The sequence below is a fragment of the Phocoena sinus genome, chromosome 6 (genome assembly GCF_008692025.1).
Source record: "Phocoena sinus isolate mPhoSin1 chromosome 6, mPhoSin1.pri, whole genome shotgun sequence".
NCBI lineage: Eukaryota > Metazoa > Chordata > Mammalia > Artiodactyla > Phocoenidae > Phocoena > Phocoena sinus.
Window position 1 is genome coordinate 71796961 of NC_045768.1, and position 13292 is coordinate 71810252.

At 38.9% G+C, this 13292-nt stretch overlaps 1 protein-coding gene across 1 annotated transcript; it reads left to right on the forward strand.

Moving 5' to 3' along the window:
• The first annotated feature begins 7071 nt into the window (after positions 1–7071).
• On the forward strand, positions 7072–7702 carry LOC116755015 (RNA/RNP complex-1-interacting phosphatase-like). The gene is given in 2 exon segments (XM_032633887.1): positions 7072–7302; positions 7304–7702. Coding segments are annotated over 2 exon segments (630 nt in total).
• Positions 7703–13292: the final 5590 nt, after the last annotated feature.

The window sequence follows — 13292 nt, forward strand, 5'->3', positions numbered from 1 at the left end:
GAGCCACAACTACTGAGCCTGCGCGTCTGGAGCCTGTGCTCCGCAACAAGAGAGGCCGCGATAGTGAGAGGCCTGTGCACCGCGATGAAGAGTGGACCCCGCTTGCCGCAACTAGAGAAAGTCCTCACACAGAAACAAAGACCGAACACCGCCAAAAATAATAAATTAATTAAATTAAAAAAAAAAAAAAAAAAAAAAAAAAAAGTATTATGTATTTTCAGGACTATTACCACATTTCAGATTTTTCCTCATTAACTCATAAAGTTTAACTGGATCATGTTAAGAAGGTATATGTGATAGGCAGAATAATGTCTTCCTAAAGAAGTCCATGTTCTAATACCCTACACCTGTGTACATATTAAGTTACATAGAATAGGGGAATTAAAGCTACTATTCATCTGACTTTGAGGTGGGGAGATTATTCTGGATTCTGTGGGTTGTCCCAATGTAATCACAGAGGTCCTTAAATGTGTAAGAGGGGCAAGAGAGTGGTGCTTTGTGAGAAAGACTTGACAGGCAATTGCTGGCTTTGAAACTGAAGAAGAAAACAAGACAAGGAATGTGAGCAGCCTCTAGAAGCTGAAAAAGGCAAGAAAATGGAGCCTACAGTCTCCAGAAAGGAATGCATCCCTGCCCAAACTTTGATTTTTACCACAGCAGGGTCCATTTTGAATTCCTGACCTCCACAACTGTAAAATGATAAATTTGTGTGATTTTAAGCCATTGAGTTTTTGAAATTTGCTACAGCAACAGTAGAACCTAATAGTGTGTTATTCAAGTAAGAGTATTTGACTTGTGTAGGTATCTAAAACTGAGTTGCAGTTCTTCCTTTTTGCTGAGTAACTTTGAGCAATTTATTAAAATTCTGTAATGATATATATCCTCACTTCTAAAATGGGAAGGGTAACTATTACCTTTCAGGATATAAAAGTAAGTAAAATAATATATGCTTTTTCTCTTAAAATCTGAGATAAGTGTTAAACACTTAATGTAGGCTAGATACTATTTTATAGACTCTGGAAATCAAAATTATTAAGAAAAAAGAAAGCCTCAGGTTTTAAGGGATTTATATTCTAATCTAGAAGACAAACAATAGAATGAACAAATCAAAATAGAAGATGATATTATTATCTTAGAAGTAATAGCAAATCCTTGGGGGAATGCCAAGAGACGTACCAAAAAAATCATTGGGGAGGTTATATCTGAGATGGATCTTGAAAGATGAATAAAATTTTGCAAAATGAATGTTAATATATCTGGAATATCATCACTCCATCTTAAGGATGAATTTTAGTTTGCAGTATATTTTTTAATAATGTTAAGAAAATATTCATTTATTTCTTAAAGTATTTTTAAAAATCAGGAATAGTTTTAAATTTTATCCAAAAAATTTTGGTATCTCTGGAAATAATTAAAGATTATTTCTCCTTCTAGAGAAAAGGGAACACTCCTGCACTGTTGGTGGCAATGTAAATTGATACAGCCACTGTGGAGAACAGTATGGAGGTTCCTTAAAAAACTAAAAATAGAACTACCATATGACCCAGCAATCCCACTACTGGGCATATACCCTGAGAAAACCATAATTCACAAAAAGACATGTACCACAATATTCATTGCAATACTATTTACAAAAGCCAGGACTTGGAATCAACCTAAATGTACATCAAGAGATGAATGGATAGGGCTTCCCTGGTGGCGCAGTGGTTGAGAGTCTGCCTGCCAATGCAGGGGACACGGGTTCGTGCCCTGGTCCGGGAATATCCCACATGCCGCGGAGTGGCTGGGCCTGTGAGCCATGGCTGCTGAGCCTGCGCGTCCAGAGCCTGTGCTCCACAACGGGAGAGGCCACAGCAGTGAGAGTCCCGCGCACCACAAAAAAAAAAAAAAAAAAAAAAAAAAAAAGATGAATGGATAAAGAAGATGTGGCACATATGTGCAATGGAGTATTACTCAACCATAAAAAGGAACAAAATGGTTATTTATAGTGAGGTGGATGGACCTAGAGTCTGTCATACAGAGTGAAGTAAGTCAGAAAGAGAAAAACAAATACCATATGCTAATGCATATACATACAATCTAAAAAAATGGTACTGATGAACCTAGTGGCAGGGCAGGAATAAAGATACAGATGTAGAGAACGGACTTGAGGACACGGGGAGGGGAAAGGGTAAGCTGGGACAAAGAGAGTGGCATGGACATATATACACTGCCAAATGTAAAATAGATAGCTAGTGGGAAGCAGCTGCATAGCATAGGGAGATCAGCTTGGTGCTTTGTGACAACCTAGCGGGGTAGGATAGGGAGAGTGGGAGGGAGGCTCAAGAGGACGGGATATGGGCATGTATGTATACATATAGCTGATTCACTTTGTTGTACAGCAGGAACTAACAAAACATTGTAAAGCAATTATACTCCAATAAAGATGTAAAAAAAAAAAGTTATTTCTCCTAGTATAGCAATTCTGGGGTGAACCTCTGTGTAATTTACAAACAATATATTGCTTAATTCTTGTAAAGTTTTTTTCTTTTAAAACAGTATTGAGTTATATTTTACCACAAGTAAAATGTATCCATTTTAAGAGCAAATTTTGATCAATCTAACTAGAGGGTTATCAATTTTATAAATCTTTCCAAAGAACCAGCTTTAGGTGTCATTGATTTTTCTCTATTGTTTGTCCATATTCTATTACATTGATTTCAGCTCTGACCTCTATTATTTCCTTTCTTTTACTTATTAAGTTTCAATTTTGCTCTTCATCTTCTAGCTTCTTAGATAATTTATTTTAGATCTTCCTTTCTAAAACAAATATTTAAAGTTATATATACTCCTCTAAATACTGCTTTAGCTGTATCTCACAGATTTTGATATCTTGTATTTTTATTACTATTCAGTTGATAATATTTTATAATTTCCCTTATTATTTATTTGTTAACCATGATTTGTTATCAAGGTATTGTTTAATTTACAAAAACTGGGAATTGTCCAAGTATCGTTTTTCCTCAATACTTATTTTAGAATATACATACAGTAAAACTTGTTTTGGTGTACGGTTCTATGAGTTTTGCCAAACGCTTGGAGCCATGTAAATATCACCATCAAGCTACAGAACAATTTCATCACCCTCCCCAAATTCCCTTGTGCTTACCCTTTGTACTCAATATCTCTCTCCACTCCTACCCTTTTTTCTGTTGATACAGCTTTGCAATTTGAGAATTCAAGATGAATTTTGGCTTTGGTTCTCTGCTAGTTACTGCCTTTTTACTTTCATCCAAGACTCAGTTACCAAGATGAGAAAATACCTTGACTGCAATTTTTTTTTTTTTTTTTTTGCGGTACGCGGGCCTCCCGCTGTTGTGGCCTCTCCCGTTGCGGAGCAACAGGCTCCCGACGTGCAGGCTCAGCGGCCATGGCTCACGGGCGCAGCCGCTCCGCGGCACGTGGGATCCTCCAGAACCGGGGCACGAACCCGTGTCCCCTGCATCGGCAGGCGGACTCTCAACCACTGCGCCACCAGGGAAGCCCTTGACTGCAATTTTGGTATCAGTTTAATACTCTAGTGTACAGCCATATCTTGTTTTTTACCCCTGACTCTTTCCCCTGTTATCTCCAGTCTGCCAACCATTCGATTTTTTTAAAATTTTGGTTATTTTATGTTTCAGTTCCAAAATTTCCATTTGGTTCTTTTTTATACTTATTATTTCTATGATGAGACATTCTGTTTTCCCATTCATTTCAAGACTGATCATTCTTATTTATTGGAGCATGGATATAATAGCTGTTTTAAAGTTTAAAGTCTTTGAAAATTCCAATATCTTTGTTGTCTCGGGGTTGGTATGCGCTGATTGTCTTTTTCTTTGACATACATTGAAATTTCCTGATTCTTTGTATATATATTGAATAATTTTGGATTGTATTCTATACACTTTGAATTTTGTTATGTGAATCTGGATCTTGTTTAAATCCTCTGGAGAATATAGATTTTGCTTTTCTTCTTATTTTAACATGCATTTGACCCAGCTAAGTTCAGGTTGCAAGTCCCTACCTACCTTCTGTAAACTGTTAGTTCAATGTCAGTTTATTTTTCAAAATCTTTCAACGGTAATTGTGTCTATCTGTTTGCTATCTTGTGGCTAGTCTTGGATCTGGGAAGTATTTTATCCCATAGTTATGTTCTTAAAACTTTGTTGTGCTCCTTAGGGTCAGTTCCACCCAGGTATAGCTCAAGGCTGAGCCCAAGAATTCATCTATAATTTTACAGAGTCACTTTCTTGAGGTTTTTCTCCACCTAATATCCCCTACATCTTTTGGCCACTAGGTACTCCTTTTCTTGGTCTTCTGGCTAGAAAGTCAGGGCTTTAGTTTACCTACTTTGTCATACACTTCTTGAAGCTGTATCTGCATCTGAGGCCATGAGGAGATGTAAATGGGAATGAGCAATGGGATTTTTCAGATGCTCTTGAGATCACAATTCTACTGGTCTAAGAGAAGGATTTCCACTCTTTGTGGTGGTTTGTGCTTGTCCAGAAACCGCTGCCATTACTGTTAGCATTGCCATGAGATTTCCTGGTTGTTGGGCTATGAGGGAAAGGAAGAAACAAAAAATCCAGGGTTTTTTCCCCCTCTCCTTTTTCCACTCTTAGTATCCTTTTTTTTTTCCTTTCTGTCTTTTGACAAGAAATATAGGGCTTCACTTGAGATTCTTTCTGTCTTTACCTGGTATGCATTTCCAGCTTTTGTGCTGCCTTTGAGTTCAGGCTGGGAGATGTTTGAGAAAGAAAAAACTAACTTCTGGTTCAGTGACACTTTGAGTTCTGGTTTCCTTTACTAGTCCACTTGCTACAATTTACCTTTTAGAATCTTAACATAGATATTCCATGAACTGTCTCCTGAGTTTTAGTTGTATTCAAGGGCATTGTAAGGGTAGAAAGTACTTTATTATGACCAGAACTGGAACCTGAAGTCATTTAAAAAGACTTAGTTAAGAGAGGCAGTGATAAAGAGGAGAGGCAGTAAACTCATAGAAAAAAGATGAAAAGGAAGCTGGAAATGCTAAGAAAATAAAGAAGAAAGAAGTAAGCAATTACAGAAATAAAAACCATTATCAGAAGATATTACCTTTTCTATGAATAGGTTAAATTTAGCATCTTCAAGGAACTAAGGTTGAAAGGACTGATAAAGGGGTAAAAGAACATTGAAGAACTTGAAGGACACTATGTGGTAGCTATAGCTTGTACACTAGTTTGAATTTACATTATCAGTAGTAAGAGGGAGTACTATAAGGAAAAATGGAGGTTTTGTGTGGGCAAGTAGAGGCGAGAACTTGTGAAATCAGAATATGTTTTTATTAAAGTGATTCCGTCTTTACTGTCCAGTGAGGTCTATGAAAAGGTTGATTATAGAAACGACATATCAAATGGAATTTTGAAGACAGACTTATTCTATTAATAATGTTGAGAAATAGTAAAAGTAGATTTAAAATTAGAAATGAATGCAGAAATTTGGCTGCTGACTAAATGATTTACAATACCAATGGATGTTTATTTATTAGTTGTAGCAGAAGGTACAGTAAGGCATAGTACATTACTTTAATTCAAATTAGCAAAAGTCTTAAAGATATTTGGTTCATTAAGTACCAGTAGAGTTGGGATTATTTCAAGATGGTGGAGTAGAAGGACATGCACTCACATCCTCTTGTAAGAGCACCAGAATCACAACTAACTGCTGAACTGTCACCAACAGGAAGACACTGGAACTCACCAGAAAAGATACCGTACATCCAAAGACAAAGGAGAAGCCACAGTGAGATGGTAGGAGAGGTGCAATCACAATAAAATCCAAATCCTGTAACCGCTGGGTGGGTGACTTACAAACTGGAGAACAGTTATACCACGGAAGTCCACCCTCTGAAGTGAAGGTTCTGAGACCCATGTCAGGCTTCCCAACCTGGGGTCCGGCAACGGGAGGAGGAAATCCTAGAGAATCAGACTTGGAAGGCTAGCGGGATTTGATTGCAGGACTTCAACAGGACTGGAGGAAACAGAGACTGCACTCTTGAGAGGGCACACACAAAGTAGTGTGCACATCAGGACTGAGGGGGAAGGAGCAGTGACCCCATAGGAGACTGAACCAGACCTACCTGCTAGTGTTGGAGGGTCTCCTGCAGAGGTGGGGGGTGGCTGTTGCTCACCATGGGGACAGGGACACTGAGCAGAAGTTCTGGGAAGTACTCCTTGGCGTGAGCCCTCTTGGAGTCTGCCATTAGCTGCACCAAAGAGCCCATAGTCTCCAGTGCTGGGTTGCCTCAGGCCAGACAACCAACAGGGAGGGAACTCAGGTCCATCCATCAGTTGACAAGTGGATTAAAGTTTTACTGAGCTCTGCCCACAAAAGCAACACCCAGCTCTACCCACCACCAGTCCCTTCCATCAGGAAGCTGGCACAAGCCTCTTAGATAGCCTCATCCACCAGAGGGCAGACAGCAGAAGCAAGAAGAACTACAGTCCTGCAGCCTGTGGAACGAAAACCACATTCACAGAAAGATAACAAAATGAAAAGGCAGAGAACTATGTACCAGATGAAGGAACAAGATAAAACTCCAGAAAAACAACTAAATAAAGTGGAGGTAGGCAACCTTCCAGAAAAAGAATTCAGAATAATGATAGTGAAGATGATCCAGGACCTTGGAAAAAGAATGGAGGCAAAGATTGAGAAGATGCAAGAAATGTTTAACAAAGACCTAGAAGAATTAAAGAACAAACACCTAGAAGAATTAAAGAACAAGCAAACAGAGATGAACAATACAATAACTGAAATGAAAACTACACTAGAAGGAATCAATAGCAGAATAACTGAGTCAGAAGAATGGATAAGTGACCTGGAAGACAGAATGGTGGAATTCACGGCTGTGGAACAGAATACAGAATGAAAAGAGGCAGTAGAAGGAGGTCCGTGAGCTGCGTGGGCTTGTGCCTAGGCGCCTGTGGTTCGGGGCCTTGTTCTGGCACCAGGGGTGCCGGGTTGGTGACTTTGGCACTCTTGGTGTTGGGTGGGCGGCATCTTGGGGGTCACATGAGCCAGTGGCATCATGCCCGCAAGTGCTGTGGTCAGGGTCATGGATTTTCTGGATGTTCGTGGGCCAAGAGGAAGGGTGGAAAGCACATCCTGGAAAGGTGGAAAGACTATCTCCCAGTTGGACAGCGGATGCCTGGGACTCGTTTCATTGCTTTCAAAGTTCCTTTAAAAAAGAGTTTTGAAAAGAATCTTGCTCCAGAAGAATGTTTTTCCCCCTTGGATCTTTTTAAACAAAATCCAAGAACAGAATGAAGAACTTGGGCTGATTATTGACTTAACATATACTTGCCCCAATTATAAGCCAGAGGACTTACCAGAAACTATTCCTTATTTAAGAATTTGTACAATTGGGCATCAGATGCCAGGTGATGACACTATTTTTAAATTCCAATGTGCTGTTAATGGGTTTTTGAAAGAAAATAAAGATAATGACAGACTTATTGGTGTCCACTGTACCCATGGTTTAAACAGGACTGGGTACCTCATCTGCAGGACAAGCCTTGATCTTGCATTCTTACCCTCATGGATGTTACTTCCTGTCAACTTCCAGCAGCAGGGGTCTTCTTTTCAGTGCTTGATGCTTCACAAAATAGACTCTGCCCATTGGAAGCAAATACCAGAGAGCTAGGAGACAGAGCTGGTTGCAAACCTTTCCTCTTCCAGCCTTTGGTTGCAATTCTTTTGCCCATACTTTGCTACCTCTAGTTCCTTGGGCCACACAGGTATCCTGCATCCAGCTCTTTTATATGTGAGAGACATTCTGAATACTGTCCCTTTTTCTTTGCACAGAAGTATATACAGTGTGGCAGTTACTGTAATCTCCTCGCCCTTGCAAACAGCCACTCTAGAATCTTGGACCTCTAGGATTCTCTGTCTTGAATGCTTGGGTGCAAGACCAAGCAAAATGAAGAAGAGAATAATTAGAGAAAGAAGAGGACATTCATGGAGAATTGGGAGCAGATAAGGTGAAAGGGCACAGGAGAAAAGAGATTCATGTAGATTTTTTGGTTTCTGTGGGAAACAAGTTGACACACTTTGGCCTCATTTTGTATTACCATAACAGATAGTTATAGATATATTTAAGTAGCTAGATAGTACAGCAACTGCCATGAATTATGTACACTAAAGAGAACAGTCTTACATATATTTTTCATTTTGTTTTATGTCATATTACCTTATTAATAGCATTCACTGGTATGTTTGTAGAATACAGATTTTTGCTCTGGTTTTATCTACATGGTTATTTCCTTGTCATATTTTTAAGGACTCCAACATTGTAAGACATATTGAATGTTTTTCTCTTGACGATTGTTTATCTTGAAGCATCATGAACTAACTTGACCTGTTGGATTTTGTGGAGAAACTAAAAAGGGTCTGTGAAAAAGGCATTGTGGTGAGTCGCATTATGCACCCAAGAGTAAGGAGCAGATATCTGCCATCAGCCCAACTTGGCCTGGATTGCCTCTGTTTTAGTTCCCCTGGTTAGTGCTTTTCTCCCTAACCACTCTTGTGACTGTGATAATGTGAGTAAGGGCTGAGTTGCTAATGATTTATGTGTGAGGTAAGCTGGTTTGAGGGAGGAAATCTATGGATCTAGTCATTTTCCTTGGTGGTAAGCTTTCAGGGGTGCAAAGATTGATCTTTCTGGGGACTTTTCTAGTACCAGGAAGATATCCCATAGATGGGACCTCCAAAGACACACATTTAATTTTTAGGCCTGTTTTTCCTATTATGAGATATGAGTTTTTTCACTGATGGGGATGATGCTTATCTGAGAAGAAATTGTGAAAGGTGTTGTAGTATAGAGATGTGGCTTAAGCTTTTAAGTTTTCTTCAAGATTTTCCCCCTAAGCTTCATATTTCAGATGGCCTACTTACATGATACTAGTATGTGATGTGAGGCTAACAACTTAGCAAATACCTGCAAGCCAGATCAGTGTCTCTTTTCTCTATATTTCCATGGAAATCAAGGGACCCATAGCTGCTGCAGGTTAGGGTGGGTGGTGTGAGATTGGGGGAAGTGTGGTAAGACACATTTTGGTATCAGTAAAATGTTTATATATTAAAATATTCAGTTCCAACATTCAATTCTATTTAGGCAAACCCTTAGTTAGGGTTTTCCTGCTTCCGAGCCTCTGTAACTTATTTTCTCTCCCTAGTTCCAGCCATTTAACTTTAGGTTGCAGGCTCAGCATCATCTTAACCTATGAAACATGTAGGAGGAAGAAACGAAGGAGCTCTATTTCAACACTTAGGAACATCAAGCCCTACCCTGACCTAAACCTTTATTCTTTTTATTGTGGTACGCGGGCCTCTCACTGTTGTGGCCTCTCCCGTAGCGGAGCACAGGCTCTGGATGCGCAGGCTCAGCGGCCATGGCTCACGGGCCGAGCCACTCCATGGCATGTGGGATCTTCCCGGACCGGGGCATGAACCCCTGTCCCCTGCATCGGCAGGCGGACTCTCAACCACTGCACCACCAGGGAAGCCCCTAAACCTTTATTCTTATAGTTAGGGTATTGTCTTGTCACATATACTCACTTCCTGCATTTTGAACCCAACAGGTTAACTGAGACATGTCTTGGTGTAACATACCCAGTTCATCTACCCCTGAGGCTGTCCTTAATTCTTCCCATTGTCACATTTTGATTTAATTAAATACTGGAATCCCTCAAACCCTTGCATGGTACCTGAGGCCCTATCAGATACTGGTAGATTTTGTTAGTGTCAAATACTTAGCTGTATGATTCTCCAAATATCCCTTGCTCCTATATTTTCCATCCCAGCATACTACATACCCATTAAGGCATTGTTTTATCTCATGTTGGACCCACTCTCATCCAGAGGCCTACTCTTTGCTAGTTCCCATACTTTCTGGAAAGCCTGTTATGGCCAGGTATGGCATTTTTTGTGTTCCCACCCAAAGCCTGTATCTTTTAACAAGCTGGACTTACAAGACCAACATAGATTTTCTAGTTTCTGATAGATTTATGTCACAATTTGTACATTGTTATGTCTATAGATATTTGTATCATTTGTACTTTTTGGCCATTATCTGCCTATTGGATATATTTCATAATTGCAAAAGAATATTTTATGATTTAGCACCAAATTGAATGTGCCTAATTGTAAGTTTGTAAACTATGTTGTGCTAACTTGTATCTTTTATTTATCCAAATAGTAATTTACTACTATTGTCGCTTTTTTTTTTTTTTTTTGCGATATGCGGGCCTCTCACTGTTGTGGCCTCTCCCATTGTGGAGCACAGGCTCCAGATGCGCAGGCGAAGTGGCCATGGCTCACGGGCCTAGCCGCTCCATGGCATGTGGGATCTTCCCGGACCGGGGCATGAACAGTGTCTGCTGCATCGGCAGGCGGACTCTCAACCACTGCACCACCAGGGAAGCCCTGTCCCATTTTTAATTATGTGGAAGTTTTCAGAATTGTAAATAAATGCTTGTGGATTGGAAAAAAAAAAATGAATGAAAAGAAATGAAGGCAGCCTAAGAGACCTCAGGGACAATATTAGACACACCAACATTAACATTATAGGGGTCCCAGAAGGAGAAGAGAGAAAGGACCAAGAAAATATTTGAAGAGATTATGGTCAAAAACTTCCCTAACATGGAAAAGGAAGTAGCCACCCAAGTCCAGGAAGTGTAGAGAGTTCCAGGCAGTATAAACCCAAGGAGAAACATGCTGAAACACATAGTAATCAAATTGACAAAAATTAAAGACAAAGAAAAATTATTAAAAGTGACAAGGGAAAAACAACAGATAACATACAAGGGAACTCCCGTAAGGTTAACAGTGGATTTCTCAGCAGAAACTCTACAAGCCAGAAGGGAGTGGCATGATATATTTAAAGTGATGAAAGGGAAGAACCTACAACCAAGGTTACTCTACCCAGCAAGGATCTCATTCAGATTTGACAGAGAAATCAAAAGCTTTACAGACAAGCAAAAGCTAAGAGAATTCAGCACCACCAAACCAGCTCTACAACAAATGCTAAAGGAACTTCTCTGAGTGGGAAACACAAGACAAGGAAAGGACCTACAAAAACAAATGAAAAACAATTAGCAAAATGGTAATAGGAACATACATATCAATAATTACCTTAAATGTGAATGGATTAAATGCTCCAACCAAAAGATAACAGGGTCACTGAATGGATACAAAAAAACAGCCATGTATATGCTGTCTATAAACTGACTTCAGACCTAGGGACACATACAGACTGAAAGTGAGAGGATGGAAAAAGATACTTCATGCAAATGAAAATCAAAAGAAAGCTGGAGTAGCAATACTCATATCAGATAAAATTGACTTTAAACTAAACAATGTTACAAGAGACAAGGAAGGACACTACATAATGATCAAGGGATCAAACCAAGAAGAAGATAATAACAATTGTAAATATCGATGCACCCAACATAGGAGCACCTCAATACATAAGGCAAATGCTAACAGCTATAAAAGAGGAAATCAACAGTAACATAATAATAGTTGGGGAATTTAACACCTCACTTACACCAAATGACAGATCATCCAGACAGAAAAGTAATAAGGAAACACAAGCTTTAAATGACACAGTAGAACAGACAGATTCAATTGATATTTATAGGACATGCCACCCAAAAAGATCAGATTACATTTTCTTGTTAAGGGCACACAGAATATTCTTCAGGATAGACCACATCTTGGGTCACAAATCATGCCTTGGTAAGTTTAAGAAAATTGAAATCATATCCAGCATCTTTTTCTGACCACAACACTATGAGATTAGAAATAAACTATAGGGAAAAAAATGTAAAAATCACAAACATATCGCTGCTAAATGATACGTTACTAAATAAACAAGAGATCACTGAGGAAATCAAAGAGGAAATCAGAAAATACCTAGAGACAAATGACAATGAAAACACGATGATCCAAAACCTATGGGATACAGCAAAAGCAGTTCTAAGAGGGAAGTTTATAGCAATACAATCGTACCTGAAGAAACAAGAAAAATCTCAAATAAACAATCTAACCTTACACCTAAAGGAACTAGAGAAAGAAGAACAAACAAAACCCAATGTTAGTAGAAGGAAAGAAATCATAAAGATCAGAGCATAAATAGGTGAAATAGAAACAAAGAAAATAGTAGCAAAGATCAATAAAACTAAAGGCTGATTCTTTGAGAAGATAAAATTGATTCCAGACTCATCAAGAAAAAGAGGGAGAGAACTCAAACCAGTGAAATTAGAAATGAAGAAGGAGAAGTTAACAGTGGACACCACAGAAATACAAAACATCATAGGAGACTACTAAAAGCAACTCTTTGTCAATAAAATGGACAACCTGGAAGAAATGGACACATTTTTAGACAGGTATAACCTTCCAAGACTGAACCAGGAAGAAATAGAAAATATGAACAGACCAATCACAAGTAATGAAATTGAAACTGTGATTAAAAATCTTTCAACAAACAAAAGTCCAGGACCAGATGGCTTCACAGGTGAATTCTGTCAAACATTTAGAGAAGACCTAACACCCATCATTCTCAAACTCTTCCAAAAACTTGCAGAGGAAGGAACACTCCCAAACTCATTCTATGAGGCCACCATCACCCTGATACGAAAACCAGACAAAGATACTAGAAAAAAAATTACAGACCAATATCACTGATGAATATAGATGCAAAAATCCTAAACAAAATATTAGCAAACAGAATTCAACAACACATTAAAAGGATCATACACCATGATCAAGTGGAGTTTATCCCAGTAATGCAAGGCTTCTTCAATATATGCAAATCAATCAATGTGATACACCATATTAACAAAGAATGAAACCAATATGATCATCTCAATAGATACAGAAAAAGCTTTTGACAAAATTCAACACCAATTTATGATAAAAACTCTCCAGAAAGTGGGCATAGAGGGAACCCACCTCAACATAATAAAGGCCATATATGACAAACCCACAGCAAACATCATTCTCAGTGGTGAAAAACTGAAAGCATGTCCACAAGATCAGGAACAAGACAAGGATGTCCACTCTCACCACTATTATTCAACATTGTTTTGGAAGTCCTGGCCATGGCAAGCAGAGAAGATAAAGAAATAAAAGGAATCCAAATTGGAAAAGAAGAAGTAGAACTGTCACTGTTTGCAGATGACATGATACTAGGCATAGATAACCCTAAAGATACCACCAGAAAACTACTAGAG